The following is a 21149-nucleotide window of genomic DNA, read 5'->3' as shown; positions in this document are numbered from 1 at the left end:
GAAAATACTTTGAGATAAATGAAAATGCCAACACAATTTTTAAAAATCTATGGGATGCAGCAAACGCATTTCTAAGAGAGAAAGTCATAGCAATGTAGGCCTTTCTCAGAAAACAAGAAAAATCTCAAATAAACAACCTAACATACCATTTAAGAGAATTTAAAAAAGAAAAACAAACTAAGCTCTAAGTCAGCAGAAAGGACATAATAAAGATCAGAGAAGAAATGACTAACACAGACACACACACAAAAATAGAAAAGCTTAATGAAACAGAGCTGTTTTTTGGAAAAGATAAATCTTTAGTCAGGCTCACCAAGAAGAGAAAGGACCTAAACAGACAAAATAAGAACTAAAAGAAGCAACAGTATCAATCAATTGTTGTTAATGTTGTTCTGTCACTCAGTCCTGACCCACTCTCTGGCACCCCATGGACTGTAACACGCCAGACTTCCCTGTCCTTCACTATCTCCCAGAGCTTGCTCAAACTCATGTCCATTGAGTCAGTGATATTAATCAATACCACAGAGATACAAAAAAGTCATAAGGCCATATTCTGAGCAGTTATATTTCAACAAATTAGACTACCTGGAAGAAATGGACAGATTTCTAGACAACGTGCCAATGTGTAAATCAAGAAGAAACAATTTGAACAGGCTGATCACTAATATCACATCAAAAATAATAAAAATACCTAGGAATAAAATTAATCAAAGCAGTCATAGATCTATAATCTGAAAATCATAAAACATTGATGAAGGAAATTGAAATGATACAAAATAATAGAAAGATAACCCGTGTTATTGAATTGGAAGAAATAATATTGCAAAAATGGTGACAGTATCTAAGGCAATCTAGAGGTTGGTTGGACCACTCATATTTAGTGGCTCTAGAGGACAAAGGTATTAATCAATTGCAGGCTTTCCATGTATCCTTATTGAGTCAATACCTAATCAATCAAAATTTGTAGAGATGTGATATCTATATTAGGAATAAGATATTTTCTGATTTACTTGACTTGCTCTGATACAGAGAAGAAAAATTCCAATGAAAAAATGAGAGAATTTCTTTTTCTCCCCTCTGTGGCCTGTGCTTCTTTTTTTAAATACATGTATTTCTTACCTGGATTATTAATTCCATTCACCCTTTTTTTTTTTTTTTTTTCAGCTGGAAGTAAAAAGCACTACGCTCTCTTTAATCTGACACATGCATGTATAATGTTTGGTGGTCAGTGTAAAAATAAATGTGGTGAAAACGAATTTAGGATGGTATATTGTGTTGTTTCTACATCGCTTTGCTGCATTAGACAATGTAAGCCTAAGACGTATAAATAACTGAAGAGACCGATTCACAGAAAGAGGATCAACATGAACTGTCTTCTCACTACTTCATTACATCCATTACTTCATTCACAGCTTCGTGTTTCTGTTCATAAATCTCTAATAAATAAAGGACTAAATAACATACATTTCAACCTGAACCATTCATGAACATTGTGCCTACTTGGAGGAAAGAGTCAAGAGTGCAGACTAGAGCTTTGAACTTGGGAATCACAATAGAATGAGAAAATTCCATCATCGGACCATGGTGTTAAATGAAGTTCTGGGGACAATTCTGTGTTTAATGTGAAAAGCATGCTGTCAATGATTGGTTATGAATATCAATCATTCTTTCAGAAGAGACAAGAGTGGAGAGAGAGTTTATGAGAGATGGAAGGTATGTGTTATCCCTGGAACTAGTGAAAATGGTTGCAAGAGCTTTGAAATGTGGAGTCATTGTAACTTTCTTAGTTACGCTTTTCCTCTGTTTATTGATAGAATTCTAAAAATAAAAATAATTCAAGAAACAGCCTGTCTTTTGAGAAAAAATAACTCCAAATGGTAGTATAGAAGGGAATTATTTGAGTGAAGAAAGAGAAGATAAATCTCTGCAGCTTATGGTAATAATAATAATAAATTTGAAGTGTTATAATTGCAACTTTTTGTTTTGTGTTGTGTTTTTAATATTTTCTCATATCACATCATTCTATCAGCTTGTCATCAGCATCTCTAATCTTGATATTTTCCTTGTATGTACATAATTCTGGGAAAAAACAATAGAATATATATATATATATGCATACCTATATGATAAGGTAAAGCTAAATGCAAGAATGTGTTGCCTGAAGGATGGCTTTAAAGGGAAAAGGTTAGTAGCAGTCTTACTGCATAATCTAGCTTAAGGGGTTTACCCTTATTGAAGCTTCTAGCGAAATCTAAGAATACTATCATGGCTGTGTGCTTGGCTGGCAGTCCTGATTATAACACAACTTCTAATGTATCAACTAAAGCTTTCTATGAACCAGAAAGCAGGCTCTCAGCAGATACCACATCTGCCAGCATCTTGATCTCGGACTTCCCAGACTCCAGAACTGTGGGAAATAAATTTCTGTTGTTTATAAGGCAAAAAGTATTAATCAATTAATATTAATTAAAATACTCTGGCCGTCAAAGGAGAAGATAATCCCTTTTTACAACATTTTTATTGGGGTATAGTTGATTTATAATGTGTTAGTTTCAGATGTACAGTAAAGTGAATCTGTGATATATACACATATATATATACACATATATCCACTCTTTTTAGAGTCTTTTCTTGTATAGGCCATTACAGAGAATTGAATACAGTTCCCTATGCTATACAGGAGGTCCTTATTAGTCATCTATTTCATATATAGTGGTGTGTGTATGTAATCACTTTTTAAAAAAGTATTCAAGGAAGGTATTACATAGGATGAATGAGATTTGGTACTGAACAAATTCCATGAAGGCAGAAAGCATCTATTTTGTTCCCGGGTCTCTCTAGAGGCCAGCAGAGTATGCGACATATAGTAAGTGGTCAATTAAATATTAACTAAATGAGTGAATGTATAGGTGGCTAGAACAAAAGATCAAAACTAAATATTTAGGAATTCCTAGTTTATGGAGCAGGAAAAGGAAAAGGTATAAGGTAAGGAATCTTCAGAGAATTCATACAGGTACAGACATGGATTCACACAAAGTATAAGATAATTTCCAGGAGGATTTTGGGGCAATGGTGTCAAATGGTAAGAATTGACAGAAGATGAGGCCTTCTTTGATAAGGTAAGCATAGCTCAAGTTTCTCATTTTGAGAAGATTCCAAGTGTGTCTGATTGTATGATCTCCTGAGAATTACCTTATAGGATAAATAATAATATTTAAGAGTCAAATAAGAATGTGAGGGCAACTATTTATCTATGCTTTTGTTTCTTTACATTCTGTTATATCTGCCTCATTTGAGGTTTAGTGAAGAAAAGTTAACAAAATCTCAATATTAACAATAGAGATAGGACATATCTCAAGTCTCCATGTCTAATGGCAGTTTCAGTTTTGAGGTTACATAGGAATCATTATTCGGAGAAGGCAATGGCACCCCACTCCAGTACTCTTGCCTGGAAAATCCCATGGATGGAGGAGCCTGGTAGGCTGTAGTCCATGGGGTCGCGAAGAGTTGGACATGACTGAGCGACTTCACTTTCACTGTTCACTTTCATGCATTGGAGAAGGAAATGGCAACCCACTCTAGTGTTCTTGCCTGGAGAATCCCAGGGACGGGGGAGCCTGGTGGGCTGCCGTCTATGGGGTCGCACAGAGTCGGACACAACTGAAGCGACTTAGCAGCAGCAGCAGGAATCATTATTATTAATAACTCTCTCTTACTAATTAGAAATGGTGGCAAAACAAGGGTGGACAGGCCTGGTTTAACAAGAATCAGAATATTCAAGCACATATGATAATGATAAAATTCACTTATTTAGCATAATTCATATGAAAAGGTTTGAATCCACCTTTGGTTAGTGGCCTGAAAATCTTGGAATTCCTATGAAACCACCTTCCTCAATGTCACTATTGAAATCATTTACTAGGCATGCATGCCATTATATGGACTATTAATAAAGTTGTAGTCGTGGTTTTTGATTTTTGATTTTTGATTCCTGATTGATGTGGAAATGCAAATTCATATTATTATATCACTCAGAATTTACTATAATTCTTTGTGCTACAACTAGTATTAAATCTTTTATAAGATTACTAGTTGTAAGGCTGCAGAGACAAATGCAATCTTTTGAAAAATTCCTCTCTTTGTAGTCTGTGCCTATCGTTGTAAAGCTACTTGTCTCTTTGTTGTTTTTTTTTTTTTTTTAATAAATGTCTTTAATAATAGTCTTCAATTTACTTAAACCTTTAAAGCTTTATGTCCTAACTGTGTTTTCATTCATTTTCTATTACTGATTTTTTTTAATGTGCCCATTCATTTGGATTTTATATATCCAAGCATTTCTTTAAACCTCTAGATAATGACACTTCTCTCCATAAGACAAGAAAACTCTTTTTTAAAATTTACTTTATTTTTTAATAGACTGCCTTTCAGGGCAGTATTAAGTTCACAGCAAAATTGAGAGAAAGGTACAGAGACTTCCCCCATAGTACCTCCTCCCACATATGCTGGCAACCCCCATTGTTAACTTCCCCTAGGAGAGTGATGCATTTATTACAACTGTTGAAACTACAATGACATGTCATTTTCACCCTAATTCCATACTTTACCTTAGGGTCCACTCTTGGAATTGTACACTCTATGGGTTTTGACAAGTGTATAATGACATCTACCGTTAGAGTGTCATAAAGAGTAGTTTCACTGCACTAAAAACTCTTTGTATGCCTATTCATCCCTCTCCTCTTCCATAACCACTCAGTTTAGTTCAGCTCAGTCACTCATGACTTTGCGACCCCATGGACTGCAGCACACCAGGTTTCCCTGTCCATCATCAATGCCTGGAGCCTGCTCAAACTCATGTCCATTGAGACAGTGATGCCATCCAACCATTTCATCCTCTGTCATCCCCTTCTCCTCTTGCCTTCAATCTTTCCCAGCATCAAGGCCTTTTCCAATGAGTCAGTTCTTCGCATCAGGTGGCCAAAGTATGGGAGTTTCAGCTTCAGCACCAGTCCTTCCAATGAATATTCAGGACTGATTTCCTTTAGGATTGACTAGTTTGATCTCCTTGCAGTCCAAGGGACTCTCAAGAGTCTTCTCCAACACCACAGTTCAAAAGCATCAATTCTTTGGCACACAGCTTTCTTTACAGTCCAACTCTCACATCCATTCAGGACTACTGGAAAAACCATAGCCTTGACTAGATGGACCTTTGTTGGCAAAGTAATGTCTCTGCTTTTTAATATGCTGTCTGCTGCTGCTGCTAAGTCGCTTTAGTCATGTCCGACTATGTGCGACCCCATAGACGGCAGCCCACCAGGCTCCTCTGTCCCTGCAATTCTCCAGTCAAGCATACTGGAGTGGGTTGCCATTTCCTTCTCCAAAGCATGAAAGTGAAAAGTGAAAGTGAATTGCTCAGTCGTGTCCGACTCTTAGTGACTCCATGGTCTGTAGCCTACGAGGCTCCTCCATCCATGGGATTTTCCAGGCAAGAGTACTGGAGTGGGTATGCTGTCTAAGTTGGTCATAACTTTTCTTCCAAGGTGCAAGCGTCTTTTAATTTCATGGCTTCAATCACCATCTACAGTAATTTTGGAGCCCCAAAAATAGTCTGTCACCGTTTCCATTGTTTCCCCATCTATTTGTCATGAAGTGACAGAACTGGATGCCATGATCTTGGTTTTTGAATGCTGAGTTTTAACACAGCTTTTTCACTCTCCTCTTTCACTTTCATCACTTTCCTCTTCGCTTTCTGCCATAATGGTGGTGTCATCTGCATATCTGAGGTTATTGATATTTCTCTTGATTCCAGCTTGTGCTTCATCCAGCCTGGCATTTTGTATGATGTACTCTGCATGTAAGTTAAATAAGCAGGGTGATAATATACAGCCTTGACGACTAGCAACTATTTATATTTTTAGTTTCCATAGTTTTGCTTTTCCCAGAATGTCATACGATTGGGTTGGCACCATTAAGTGCATAACTTTTCAGACTAGTATCTTTCACTTAGTAATACATGTTTAATTCCCCTATATCTTTTCATGGCTTGATTGTTAATTTAGTTTTAAGCACTGAACATAATTCCATTATCTGAATATATCAGAGTTTATCCATTTACCTACTGAAGGCCATCTTGGTTGCTTCTAAATGTTGGCAATGATGAATAAGCTACTGCAGACATTTGTGTGAAGGTTTTCACATAGACATAAATGTTCTGCTTCTGTTACTAAATATCAAGGAGCATGTCCACTGGATGGTACGGTAAGAGTATGTTTATTTTTGTAAGAAACCACCAATTTGTCTCGCAAAGTGGCTGTTTCCATTTTGCACTCCCACCAGAAATGAACAAGAGTTCTCATGGCTTCACATCCTCCCAGACGTTGTCAGTGATCTGAATGTTGGCCAGTCTACTGGGTGTTTAGTGATAGAAAATTTATTTTCATTAAAGTTGTATTCTACACTCACCCTGCGTTGGTCTTTTTGCTGGGCTCAATTAATCCATGCTATTCCATATCTCACTCCACAAATAAAAATTACCTCATAATATGCCAAAAATCTAAATATAAAAAGCTAAAACACTAAAATTGCCAGAAGAAAATATAGGTTAAAAGTCTGCTTTGTAAATTGTATCCTTGCTCAATGAAATTGCATGGAAAAAATCTGATTACTATTCTGCACACCAAACCTTCTTTAAGAAGAAGATTGTCCCCATGGGCTACCTGTAGCTGTCCCAGTTATGCATACTCTGCTCTTCACCTTCTATAAACTGACAACCAGGAGCCATGTAACTGAGTGCTACAGAAAGGCAAATGTGAAGTGGTACATTTTATCACTTAATTTAATGGATAGTGGTTTTCAGAGCAAGAGTGTTTAGGATTTCTTTGACATGTCTGAGGAGTGAATAGGATAAGGAGGACCCTTGATATACAGTATCCTTCCCCACTGCCTATCATTCATCTATGGAATCTTGTATGTCTTTCACATCTTGTAATAATTTATTCATCTCATCCCTACTATCAGCAGATTGACAGGACAGTGGTTAGAAAAGTTTAAATAACTTAAGAGTTATTGTAGAAAATAGGTCAGGCTTTTGAAAGTGTCTCTGATGGAAACTTTCACATTTGGTCTCTCTTGTTGTTTTTGAATTTCCTAGAGATTCATTTTTAAATATTCTAAACCTTGCCATTCCTTTATCTATAATCATTTATTATGATTCAGGGGCCAGTTAATGTGGTGGTGAGGTTAGTGGGAGGGGACACATGCTTTAAATCTGTGATTTTTTTTTTTAACTGCAACATGAGAGGATTTGATTAGACTCTCTAAGCAGCCTCACATTCTTTACCAAACTATGACACAGATTCTGACTCTCTGGTTTGTTTTTCTGATGTTTTGTAGAGTGTATGGATCCAGTTTCCTAGAGTAATATGTGGAGGCTTTTAGCAGTATTAGCATACCAGGATCTTGTTAGAAATGCATTTGTCAGTCTCCATTTTAGACCTACTAAATCAGAGATGCTGAGGTGGGGTCTTGCAATCTGTTTTTAATAAGCCCTCTAGGGGATTGAGATGTAGCTAAAGTTTAAGAACAAGTATCCTAGAAACTCTCTTGACTGTGATAGGATAGAATCAGTTAATTGCTCTGGATGCTGTGTAATACCTGCTGCTCTTTCTCACATATATGAAGTAATAGACCTGGGCAGTGTGCAAATTGGATCAGAAATCACCTCTAGTTCCATAAACAGAATTAAAACCATTGAACCTAAAATTGTGAAATCGGATGATTTATTATATGAAATTCATTTCATACTCAAAAACCTATTGTGTAATTTCCCATACTCATTAGCGACTCCAGAATGATCATGTTAATTTAAATAATTACACGTTATGTGAATCGAAATGTCATTCAACCTCTATCCCTAGTTCTCATTGATTTCATCTGTTAATAGAAAAGATATCAATAGAAACTTTTAACTGTAATTCCTTTAGACTTTTAGCTAAAATCCTGTAATTCAGACATTGAGACATAATTTAATACTAAGAGTATTAGAACATTTAGCTTTATATGTAACATGTAATAGAGGATTTGTATTACTATAATGTTTTTACTTTGGATTGTTTTAGCAATCCAAACACATATCCTTTGAAGTTCCTTAAAGATTGTATTTTCATGAGAGTCTATTTAGGGTAACACAAGTAGGTTTTACTTTTATGAAAAAATTTAATAATGATTTTTGTGACCCTGTTCTTTGAACATAGCACTAGTCAATCAAGCATACAAATGTTCTTGCTATTGGGAAGCCTCAGTAGTTAAAACCACTTCCCAGGAGAATCTATAAATAAAAGATTTCTCTGTTTCCTTATTTGAAAACATTTGACTTGAAAAAGAAGACCTGTTGGCCCTTTTTTTCCCTAAGAAACTTTCTACCATGAAGATTCATCTCTTTTTCTTTATTCTACTCTTTGGGGTCACAATTCTACCAGGTAACATAGAAATGGTTATGGGCATACATGTGCTAATGAATTTGAGGAAGCATCAGTTTTTCCTTGTTAAACGTTTAGTAATAATATAAGGATTAAAAGATCTTTAGGATAATGCAATGTCGTACTCTGGATTGAACTCTGGAACATAAAAAAGGCAATAGTGGGAAAACTGGTGAAATATGAATACAATGTGTAGTTTAATTAATAGTATAATAGCAATATTAATTTTTTAATTTAGATAAACGTACCATGGGTAAGTGAGACATTACCCTGAGGGAAGTTGGTCTCTCTTATCTTTGCAACTCTTCCATAAATCTAAAATGATTTCAAAATAAAAAGTGTAAAATGCCTGAAAGATCAATTCATTAGTCTCATCACCTTCATCCTGAAACAGAGTTGATTCTTGCGGGAAAACATATTCTTTGACATAATCAACTGGTAAGTGGTAGTTGCTGCGGTATAAGGGAGAGAACTATTTACCTCTTTCTTCTTTTTAAGCTATTTCAGTCTATTTCCAGTCTAGGAAGACTTTCTTAATATTCTGTCCTTGATACTACAGGCAAATCATGTCCCTTGTTGGCCTTTCTTAAGATCACATGAATGTTGAGTGTAATAACTTGTATATGAGCTATATTTTTCATGAGATCTTCCCCCTCAAGGATTATCTCATCACATCAGGTACCTAACAAGATTCTCTTCTCCTGAATTAATGTGTAAGTATGAACTGTACAGAAATAAAATAGTAAGTTTTGGAGATGGAGAGATCACTGAGTTTTCCCTTCTCCTTAAAGAGTTTAAAGTGAAAGAGTAAGCTCAAATCTGTCCAGTTTATACTACTGGCACTGAAATTAGGCTCAATTCACTCGCTCAGGAAAATATTCTTTTGTAGTAAGAAGCTGACATTTTTAGGACGAGTGGAAAATGTAATAGATACGTTCGAAAATGAATTAACTTATTCTTTCTTTATGAATATTATAAAGTCCATCGTGACAATTTTCATTTTTGTCATTTCATAAAAAAATTTCACATGATAAACTGATAAATTATCTTTTAAAGGTTGTGAGAAAATTCTACATAGGAGCAAAACATCAGGAAAGTAACAAAATAATACAATCAGTTGTTAATTTAACTAGGAAATAACTCCCTCTACCTCCATTCAAAACTTGTTAGAAAAAGGATCTCTGAATTTTTTTCATATCTAGAAAGGACCAAAAGGAAATTCTACACAGATTCATATAGCTTTTAACATGGGATAAATCTTTTTAAATTTCTTCTTTTAATTTCAACATTAGCTAAAATTAGTAGACCACTGTGGCAAGTATTTTTATGTTTTATTGGCATAATTTTTCCTTATAACAACTATATCAGGTGCTTCTAATAATGGCTAATATTATTCATTAATTTATCAGTGAATTTTAAATTATGTGTTCTGTAGACTTAGAAATTATATACCACTTGAGACACAGTGGCATAGATTACAACATCAGTGATATTAACTTTTTGTATATTTTTTTCTTGTAGTTTCAAAGTGAGGCCATTATTATTGTTAATCACACATGTACCAAACTTTTAGAGAAATTCTATTGTTAGTGATAAAAATATAAAAGTAACAGAAATATATCAAGATACATATTTTCTTCATAAAATTATAAAGTGTATATGTGAAAATTGGATACTTTTAGACAATAATAAAGCAATAAGAATGTTATCTTTCACCTTGTAGTTAACCAACATATGGTGGCTGAACTAAACTGGATAAAATTAAATGTCTTATATATGACTCTAGAGTTCCTCAGTTGTTTTTTTTGTATATCACCTTCAGATGGTGGAAGTTCTCACTCAAAATTTAGATAAAAAACTCATTCATTTCCACTCCAACAGTTACAGATGAAAAAGTGTTTAGAAAAAAATCCTTACATTTTCCATGCAGAGAAATTTCCACTGAAGTCACTTAGCCTTCCTCTTCATTTTCTAGAGGTTATAAAGGCTCAAGTTCAAAAGTCTGTTATTGCTAACAATCACTTTTCTTTGTCTGCTGTGTACTTTGGACATAGGGTGGTATAGCTTTGTACAAAAAATGGTAATCATGATTTTCCCCCTGTTTTCAAAAAGGTTAATTATAGTCTAAGAAATAAGATAGCAAGTCAGTGAAAACAAAAACAAATTATGGGTTGAATAGATACTTTAGGAGATGTCATGCATGTTTTTAGCTTAAAATATTAAGTAGAGTTTTATATATTGTTTAAAGAAATTCCCTAACATGTGAAAATGCTCTAGATGCCAGATGAGTGATGCTATGAAGTAATTTGTGAGAGCAATAGAGAGATGACTTTTTTGAAAGTGATCTACAGAAATTTCAGAGAGAAGATAGTATTTGAATAGTGTATCTGAGGACAGAGACACTATACGTTTGGCTTCTCACCACATTGCTAGAACAGTGGAAGGAAAAAAGGAAAAAAATTCCTTTTTTTCCCCAAGGACTTACGGATTTATTACTTATTTATTGTTGGAATTTAGTTGCTTTACAATGCTGTGTTAGTTTCTGCTCTACAGCAAAGTGAATCCTGATGCATATACATATACCCCGCCTTGCCACTGCAGAGCACTGATCCCTGTGACATACAGCAGGTTCTCATTAGTTATCTATTTTATACAAAGTAGTGTATACGTGTCAATCCCCATCTCCCGATTCATCCTCTCCCCTTTCCCTGCTTGGTGTTCACAGGTTTGTTCTCTATGTAGAACAGTGGTTTTCAAGGAGGGGCAGCTTTGCGGCCAAGGAGACATTAGGCAGTGTCTGGAGATCTTTTAGTTTGTACTACTGGTACTACTGGCATCTAATGGGTAGAAGCCAAGGATACTGCTAAATATCCTTCACTGAAGAGGATCACATCCCACAGCAAAGAAGTGTCCAAAGGGTCCATAGTTCTTAGGATGAGAAACTCTGCCTTGGGAGGTGTCACAGAGCCAGACAGGAAGTGAACTTAACAGTTGAATGAATAGATGGATGTTTGCAAAGATGAGTATTAGTGATCCAGGGACACAAGCTTGGGGAATACTCATATTTAGAGGTGAGAATCAGGAAAAAGAAAACAACAGTATTTTTAGAAAAGTTAAAACAAGGGGAAAAAAGGGATGTGGTCAGTTTAGGATGGCATATTGGACAACGGGGTTAAATGTGACAAATCTTGTCAAAATGAGCGTAATTCAAGTTTCTATCACTGGCAAATTATTTATGGGCTTGGTAATAATAACTCCCCTAAAATTATTGAGTGAATAATGATATTTAGAAGTTAGTCTTTAAACTGTGCAGAGTAACTTTTTTGACTATAAATTGTGTCATAGTCTGCATTGCCTAAGTAATAGTTAGAAGACAGCTAATTTTTAATGGAAGAGGTAGGTTTTATACCAGCTATTTATACCAAGAATATGAATAAAGAATCTGAGTCTATGGTCCCACTAATAAGTATCACGACTCACCACCAACTGTTAGAAATATAGACAGAATATCTGGACAGGAAGACCTGGGCTTTAAAGGAATTATTGGACACCAAACCTTAATGAATGACAGAAACTAGTGGCAAGATTTATTTGCTTTTATACCATGAATATACAGTAAATATTTAAGCCTGACCTTAAAATTTAGGATTCTCCCATGCTATTTCTCCTTACTCTCATTGTATTTTAAGACGCATACCTATCAAAAGTGATGTTAATGTTTTAAAAGTCTTCAAAATAAAGGGCTTCTGAAAGTATGTGGGTTAGCAAATGAAGTAAAATATGAAATTAAAATAGACTGAGTTAGAATGGATATTAGAGGCTATCAGTCCAACATCTCTCAATTCCCTGAGTACTCCCAACTATCCTAAATAATCAACTTCTAGTGAGAATCAACCTCCAAACTACAAGATAAACCATGGAGCTTGGAGCATAATTTTTAAAATCATATTATGGCCAAAAATGGACCCATCTTTTAGTCACTCTTCTTTTTAAAAAAATAAATGCTGACATTAAACATATATATAAGTTCATTTCTTTGGGGGGGAAGTAAGTCTCAAGATATACAAGAGAGTTGTAGAAATTCAGACAAACTGTCTAACATTGCATCTCCTTCCATTAAAAAAAAAAAAGTGAAATCAAGCTGCAATAGAAATCTCTAAAAGGAGAATTCACAAAGCACAATTACTGGGCTTTGCTCCATTGTGTTCAGTCTAAATGTGTATGAGAGTAAGAGATAAATCATGTGGACTTTTATGGTTACTTGGAACTATCCTACTGTTGCTATTCAGTCACTTGTAAAAAGGAAGTTGGCACACCTAACTGCAGTCCAAGACACTTTCTGATATCCAGGATTTACCTTGCATTAAAGGACAGTGCATTCACTTAAACTTTCTCAGTAAGATTTTCATAGTCATAAATTAGAAGGAGGCTTCTTTTGCCCTATTCTATGCTCTTTTGCAGGCTTTCCTGGTGGCTCAGATGGTAAAGAGTCTGCCTGCAATGCAGGAGAGCCAGGTTCCATCCCTGGGTAGGGAATATACCCTAGAGAAGGGAATGGCAACTCCAGTATTCTTCCCTGGGGAATTCCATGGACAGAGGAACCTGGCAAGAAACAGTCTACGGGGTCATGACACAATCCCATGTTGGACACAACTGAGTGAATCCCACATCACATGCTCTTTTGCTTCTCAGATATTCTCCTTTTAAAATATGAGTGTCATAGTTAGACTGCTAATTTCAGTCATTGTTTCCTTCTTACAGCAAGAAAAAGATTTCCACACTATGGTAGTGTGGATATGAGGAGAGAGTGCGCAAAAGGTAACGGTCGATGTAAAACTGAGTGCCATATATCTGAAGTTAGGATTGCTTACTGCATAAGACCTGGATCTCTTTGCTGCTTGCAGAAGTACAGATGACAGAAGACAAGAAAGAGACACACGCTCCAAGAAGAAGGGACCAGTGTTACTGTCTTCCTTCACAGCCTTTCTGTACATCCTTCTAGGCCTGTGTATCACTATCGTGTGCAAAGAATTAAATAAAATTTAATAGTGAACCATTCAGAAGTGGTTCTATGTCACACACGCATCTGGTGCCTTTTATTTTCTCTTGATCTCTCGGTACCAGAAACAAGCATGATTTCTTTTATGCAAGTTCTTCAAGAACTATTCACATTTCTATATGCCCTGTGCTAGTTGGCATAAACAATGCTGGAAGAAACCCTAGGTCAGAGGTAGTGACCCATCTTATTTCTGAGATACATGCCTCCATGGAGATGTGCTGCTATTTTGTTATTAAATGCTGTTTATAGACTATCCCATGGAAAGAAGTATAAATCCACTGAATGTGTGAGGTAAGACACTGAGATACAGATCTCTCAAGTGTCCCCTGAGAGAGACAGAGGTGGAGTGAGAGAATGGGAGAGTGTAAACAGAAGAGCAGAGGAAGGTCACAGTCACTCCAGTTCCTACCCAGCTGTTTACATAGTGAAGAAAAAATCTGTATCTGGAGAACGAAGAGGGAGTGTGAGGGGAAGAAAATAATTTCATAAAAGAGAATTCTGACCTAGGAAGTCAGAAACTATGACTAACAGCTGAATTCAGCTCCTCCATCCTGAGAGGTGAGCCTGTCTGAGGAGACACAGGCAGTAGATGGTAGGAGGGGGGATCTTCTACCTTTAGCTCCGCTCTGCCAGACTCCTCTCACTACCTCCTCTGAAGGTCCAACGGTAGGTTTCCCCACGGTCCTCTCAACAATGCATACATATCATACATTTTCTACTCAAAACATGCAAATTCTTCTTCTTTTATGATTTTAGGAATACAATTTAGTAAATTGTATCAATTCAGAATTCTTTTTAAAAGAAATCATCAATACCACAACAGAATAATAAAACAGAAATTTCCCTTCCTCCTAAAATAAATAATCCTTTGGTCATTCAACTAAAGAAAAAAGAAATCTATTGAGTGGAGACTTATGTACCAGACTTGGACTCAGAAGGATGCAAGTATTTGCTGCTACTGCTGCTTCTAAGTCGCTTCGTCCGACTCTGTGTGACCCCATAGACGGCAGCCCATCAGGCTCCCCCGTCCCTGGGATTCTCCAGGCAAGAACACTGGAGTGGGTTGCCATTTCTTTCTCCAATTCATGAAAGTGAAAAGTGAAAGTGAAGTCACTCAGTCGTGTCCGACTCTTAGCGACCCCATGGACTGCAGCCTACCAGGCTCCAGGCCCCAGCTACTCTCTTGATATGTTTACCATTGTGTCTCCTCCCATATTCTAAATGCAAATATGAAATCTAAGGGTCTATGTGCATACTGAACATTATCTATTACTGAAAAATGCATGGAAAAATCATTTTCCCCTATTTAGATAACATTTCTAGATATATTTCTTCCACAAGAGACTGTTTAATTTTCAATTTTAATTTTATTTTAAAGTTGAATTTATTTTTTTTAAATAATTATTTTAATAAACATGAGCTCCCATTGAAAGTGAAAGCTCCTTAGTCGTGTCTGACTCTTTGTGACCCCATAGACTATACAGTCCATGGAATTCTCCAGGCCAGAATACTGGAGTGGGTAGCCTTCCCTTCTCCAGGGGATCTTCCCAACCCAGGGATCAAACCCAGGTCTCCCACATTGCAAGTGGATTCTTTACCAGCTGAGCCACAAGGGAAGCCCAGCCACAAAGGAATACTGGAGTGGGTAGCCTATCCCTTCTCCAGTGGATCTTTCCGGACCAGGAATTGAACCGCAGGCTCCTGCATTGCAGGTAAGCTCCCATTAAGAAATAGTTATTTGCTAGGCATACATTAGAGGCTTACCTGCACTCTTTCACATTTTAACAACTTAAAATAGACTTTGTTTAATGTGTTGCCTTGTAGTGTAAATATCTTCAAAAGTATTTTTACAACATCCATTTCAAAAAGACTTTCTCAACCTTAGCACTTATTGATATTTTAGTCCAGACAATTCTTTGTTGTGGCAGCTGTCCTGCACTCTGTCTTTAGCAGCAAGATTTTTCTCCCCACTTCAAGTCTCTATCCATCAAATGCCAATAGCACCCTTTCCCCTTAATTGTGACAACCAATAATGTCTAACTACATTGTTAAATATCTCCTTTAGGGGGCAAAATCACTCATGGTTTAGAGTCGTTCATTTATAATTAAGCACTCTTTCTCACAGATATGTAAAGATACAAATGGAAACCAAAAAAATCAGCAGTGTTTTCAGACAACCAATAAACGTCCCGTTTTACGAGATGAAATATCTCTGTTTATAAAAACCTGTAGCTATTTTCTTTTATGAGAACAAATTAGATATTTATGAGAACAAGTATCTATTAATGACTTCTTTTAAAAAGAATGCTATTACAAATGACCTAGAGATGATGATACATTGATGACTCCAGAAAAAAAAATTAGCCTAACTTTTGAACAGTAAATATACCAGTCACATGAAGAAGGATATTAGTAATTTAAGTGCTTGAGGTGAAAGTTTGAGTATTATCTACCACCAGATACTGGGTCATCATTACCTCAAGACCTGTAAAATAGAATCGAGAAGCCTAACATACTATTAATATGGAACAAATAAGAATTGAAGTTTTTAGTGACCAGCAAGAAATGGTAGATGGTGAGAGGTTTCTTAGAAGACATTTGAGGCATTTCTGAACATGCACTATAAAGAAAACCAAAACCATACAAAGTTTTCATTTGGTCTCTCCTTGTTTAATTCAGTGTATATTCAAGCTGCCAGTCTCTGCCTTCAGAACAAGGAACAAATATGATAATCTTGAAGAAGGTAAACCCATGACTATCAAGTATGAAATTAATATTCTTCCCTGCAGAAATCTTTTAATTGCATATGATATAAACTGAAAATTGTCTAGAATTTAATGAAGTCCTGCAGCCAGAAAAGAAAGAGATGTCACAGATTATTCATATTGTCTTCAGAATTTATTAGCCAAAAAGGAAAAAATGCTTATAAATGGGAAGATTTCTGGTAACTTTCTTGCTCATGCACTGTAACTTTCATTACATTTATTGACCAAACAGCTAAATAATCTTAAATTAGTTAGCTCTCAAGAGCTGAAAGTTTACATTTTCCCCTCCTTTGGCCCAGAATCTAAATTTCCATGACATTATGTATTTCCCTTTATTTTTAGTGTCCTGTCTCAATTGGTCTTGATGAAATAGACACCATAGGGTATCGGATATTTTTGCTATTATTCAGTAGCTCAACAACACTTAATCAATTAAAAGCATCATGTTGAAAACATCGAATTCAAGGGCAGGACTAGGAAAAGAAGAATTACCATACAGTCCTGATATCATGCTTTCAAACCCGATCTATCTCAGAATTTATTTGACCTCAGTGTCCTTGGGCAAGAACAAAATCTAATTTATTTAGACAGCATCTGATTAATGACTTGTTTCTTCCCAGGTATGATGTCATGGGTTTTAGATTTGAAGATTTAAAAAATTACAGCTTCTGTTTTAAGGCACTCATTTATTGTTTACAAACTTGAGTTTTAATACTATTCAATTTGATAGAGTTAAAAAATAAATAGCGCAGGGGATCTGCCCCCAAGATCAACATCAACTCATAATACTGACTATAAGTGAGTTAGATTCTGCCTTCCTCACCCCTTCATTTTTTTACCAATTCAATAAATACTAGTTGAGAACCTACTGTGGACTGTAGCCTACCAGGCTTCTCCGTCCATGGGATTCTCCAGGCAAGAATATTGGAGTGGGTTACCATTTCCTTCTCCAGGGGATCTTCCAGACCCAGGGATCGAACCCAGGTCTCCCGCATTGGAGGCAGATGCTTTAACCTCTGAGCCACCAGGGAAACCGAAAGCAGTGGAAATGAGATCCTTAACGTGAGAGTCGTGTCTGACTCTTTGCGACCCCATAGACTGTAGCCTACCAGGCTCCTCTGTCCATGGGATTTTCCAGGCAATAGTACTGGAGTGGATTGCCATTTCCTTCTCCAGGGGATCTTCCCAACCCAGGGCTCGAACCTGGGTCTCCTGCATTGTAGACAGACGCTTTACCGTCTGAGCCACCAGGGTCCATGTGATAAGATTGGAACACATCAATAAACAACACAAAAATTCCTAGATTTGTGAAGGCATATTTTAAAGTTAGAGAAAAATACAAACAGTACACATAATATATAAGCAAATTATATTAGAAGGTAATAAATTAAACAGAGGTAGGGACCCCAAAATGCTGTTGGGCTGTAGTAATTTAAAAAGATCTTTTAGGGATCTCTTATGTATACCTGTGGCAGATTCATTTCGATATTTGACAAAACCAATACAATATTGTAAAGTTTAAAAATAAAATAAAATTAAAAAATAATAAAATAAAACGAAATTACCATTATTGTACTGATGCAAAAAAAAAAAAGTTGCAATTAGAGCAAAAAAATGAAAAAGGCAAAGATGTGATACCTGAGATTTGTGAGAAATGCCAGTGAGGCAAGGGTGGCTGGGCAAGAGTGACTTAGGAGGAGAGTCCTGGGTGAGCTGGTCAGAAAGAAAGTGCACATACAGATTAGTCGGAGCCTTGCAGGAACTAGGAAGGATCTTGCCTTCTATTCTGAGAGAAAGCCAAGGGATTTTAGCCAGAGGAAAAACATTCTTTGAATTTTGTTTTAAAAAGACACCTCTGAAGTGCTTTCATGATTAGGAGATATTTAAATAATATGGTAATATATAATGATAGCTTGTTCCAGGGTGGTAACCAAATAAAAAAGACAGTGAAGAATGGTGGGATTATGGATATGTTAAAAGTAGAGTTAGTCAAATTTTAAGAGATCTTTTTTTTCCTTTAAGCTATTTTCTAATCTCTTTCTATTCTTGATCAAAATTCTTAAAAAACAGCCCAGACTCATAGCCTCCACTCTGTCAAATCTTGTCTACTCTTCTCTACAATACATTTACCTGTATCAATTAACTGAAAATCTTCTTGCTAATATTATAAATGTCTTCTTAAAAGCAAATCCAAAGGCCTATTCTAATTCTTCATCTTGCTGGAATTCTACATGTGGCTGGAACTGGTCACTATATTGACAATCATTAACTGACTTCCCCATTTTTATAGTCTCTTGGATGCTGTGGCCTCTAGCATTTCATCCCTGAATATCCTTTCTTCTTGTTTTCCCAAGATTATCTTGTTTATTACAATGACTTCTTCTATCCAAAAGTATTTTTCTCAATATCTTTCTCAAACCACAGAGCTGTATTTATTACTAGTTTAGAACTTATATATTTTGCTGGTTTCCAAAGTTTTTAATCTTGATATATCCAAACAAAAAGCCATCTTAAAGACATTAACTTTCTTCTAAAAATTCCTTTAAAATACTATACTTAATGGTTAGAATATATAACTGACAGACCAAGACTGGTCAAGTGGATTTCCAGCTCATAAGAAGGAACACTGCTCAAACTTTCCAGGTTCCTTAAGGTCTGGTCTATGTTTAAAGATCACCTCTAAAACTGAACAGGATATCACAAGAAACTCAATTACCCTAAATCCAAAGCCTGGCAAAATAATTCACTATTTCTAGGTTGACCTTGAGTCATCTATTTAACTACTCTGTTTTCATTTTCCTCATCTACAAAATGAGCATGACAACAATATATTCTTTGTGAGGTTGTTACGAGGACTAGAAAATGAATTTAATGTATTTTAACAAACATGGATTTGATGGATTGACAAGATATTGAGGTCTCAGGAATATTGATTAGTTTAAAAAGTACTACCCTGGCAAAAGATTTTCAAAAAGGTAGGAGTATCAACATGCACACACTGTCGGGGTAAGATGGATAGCTGGTGAGAAGTTGTGGTGGTACAGGGAGCCCAGTCTGGAGCTCTGTGATGACCTGGAGGGGTGGGAGATTTTTAATGAGTTACTCTACTGTATGTTTTCTGGCACACACATATGCAGTATTTAATGTTCAAAATGTATGTGTTGTAGCTATGTTTAATTATTACATTCTGTAGAGCAGATGAGTGGATGCTTTATCCAAGATAAATAAGTACCATGATAAAATTGAAGGAAAAGAAATAAGCTTGACCATCAAAGTATCTTCTAAAGCATTCACTGCTTTACAACTGGCTTTTTAAATTGAATTTTTAAGAAAAATAAAATCTAAAAGTACCAAAACTATTTGCTTCTGTTTAATATAATTTAATGTATGAATACAAAGCTGTGAATCTGGAATCTCAAAACTTCTTTCTTTGCGTTGTCCCAAATGAATCACAACAAACTAAGAGGCTATGGGGGGCTCCATTTTCTACTAAATAATGTGCAACAAAACTGTTTTTCTATGTGCATCTATACATGTTTTAGTTTTTAATAAATTACTGTATGAGTAAGTATTTTCATGCCTACTGTGTTACAGTCATCCAGAATATATATATATATCAAGTAAGAGATAACAAAGAATCAGAAGAAACCATAACTCTCATATAAGGGTTTATATTTTGGCTGCAAGAATAAAGTATTGCAACAAATGTTCAAGAAAAATACGTACAGTGAAGTACAAAATTGTGTTATGTAGACTGTTAATAAGAACATATCCATTTGCTCTGTATAATGAAAACAATTTCAATTAAGAGTAAGATCTGGAATTGACAAAGTATTGAACAAATGATACTGTAAAGAAATAAGGATAGGTTTTTTAAAGTGAGAAAACATGAAAATGAAAACTATGGGCTTTTTAAGAACTATAAACACCATCTTAACGGAAGTCTGGGAAAGTCAATCTGCTCTTAATAATAAAGTAAGGAAAAAAGATAGGCGAGCAAGAGCCCCTAGGAGCCACTTGAAGTTTAATACTGATGTGAGCTGTAAGATAAGGTAAAAAGTGTATATAAGTAAAATGTTTTTATCTTGTTTATTGTCAGAAACAACTGGTAAATTGTGTTATAAAACAATTTTACTTCTCAAATGCTCCATCTCCTATGCACATGATCTCATGACTAGTAAGGTTTTCTTTTACCCTGAGTAAAAAGTCCCCCCTATGAAAAATTAGATTGATGTCTAAGATGTCTTTCTTGATTGCAGCCAAAAGTGAACTTGAACCAAAGTATAGATTTGAGAGATGCCAAGACGTGAAAGGAATATGTAAACCATTTTGTGACGATACTGAGTATGATTACGGATATTGCATTAAGTGGAGAAATCAGTGCTGCATATAAATGCTGGAAATCAGAGTATGATTGAACATCAGAGTCTGGAACAGAGTTGCATCGTATTGACCCAAGAGTGGGTAAAAAGAAAATGTTTTCCGTATTGAATGGAAATATGTACTTTTGAATCTTCAATACCATTATTTACACAAATAAAAATACTCTGCAGTCTCTAACCTGTTTATTCTTTGCACACTTTCTTCATGTTTCAGATGGAGGAACATATTAATTCAGCAAGGGAACTCTCTAATTGTGCTTATCATCTCATTTTGACCACTTTTGCTACTATAGGAACTAGGAAAGAAAAGATATCATTTAGTTTAACAAGAGATTATTAATGTCACATACTCCTGTGTGCTTAAAATTATTTAGGCTACTTTGTCTGAAATACTTAAATTATACTGTTTACATGGATGTCGATATATCTTGTGATCCCATTTAATCAAGACAAGTACTAATTTCTGGAC

General features: G+C 35.6%; 2 protein-coding genes across 4 annotated transcripts in view; both read left to right on the top strand.

The window, feature by feature from the left end:
* Positions 1-1974, top strand: part of LOC101906162 (beta-defensin 112) — a 42919-nt gene extending 40945 nt beyond the window's left edge. For both annotated transcript variants that reach the window (XR_003032223.2, XM_024983979.2), the window contains one exon: positions 1165-1974. Coding sequence is in view for 1 of the 2 variants with exons in the window: in XM_024983979.2 (XP_024839747.1) it covers positions 1165-1331 (167 nt within the window). In the remaining variant the exon portion in view is untranslated. The remainder of the gene's footprint in view (positions 1-1164) is intronic.
* A 6345-nt stretch (positions 1975-8319) lies between these two features.
* DEFB110 (defensin beta 110) lies at positions 8320-20858 on the top strand. Of its 2 annotated transcripts, none has more exons than XM_024983978.2 (2): positions 8320-8474; positions 20558-20858. In XM_024983978.2, exons 1-2 carry the CDS (start codon positions 8420-8422, stop codon positions 20689-20691), a joined length of 189 nt encoding a protein of 62 aa, XP_024839746.1. In that variant the 5' UTR covers positions 8320-8419; the 3' UTR covers positions 20692-20858. The 2 variants fall into 2 exon arrangements, with proteins under 2 accessions (XP_024839746.1, XP_002697354.1); XM_002697308.4 differs by lacking the exon at positions 20558-20858 and adding an exon at positions 13236-13551 and having other exon boundaries at positions 8322-8474.
* The last annotated feature ends 291 nt before the right edge of the window (positions 20859-21149 follow it).

This window comes from Bos taurus, chromosome 23 (genome assembly GCF_002263795.3).
Source record: "Bos taurus isolate L1 Dominette 01449 registration number 42190680 breed Hereford chromosome 23, ARS-UCD2.0, whole genome shotgun sequence".
NCBI lineage: Eukaryota > Metazoa > Chordata > Mammalia > Artiodactyla > Bovidae > Bos > Bos taurus.
Note: the sequence above shows the minus strand (reverse complement) of the source record. Positions and strands in the feature narration are given on the sequence as shown.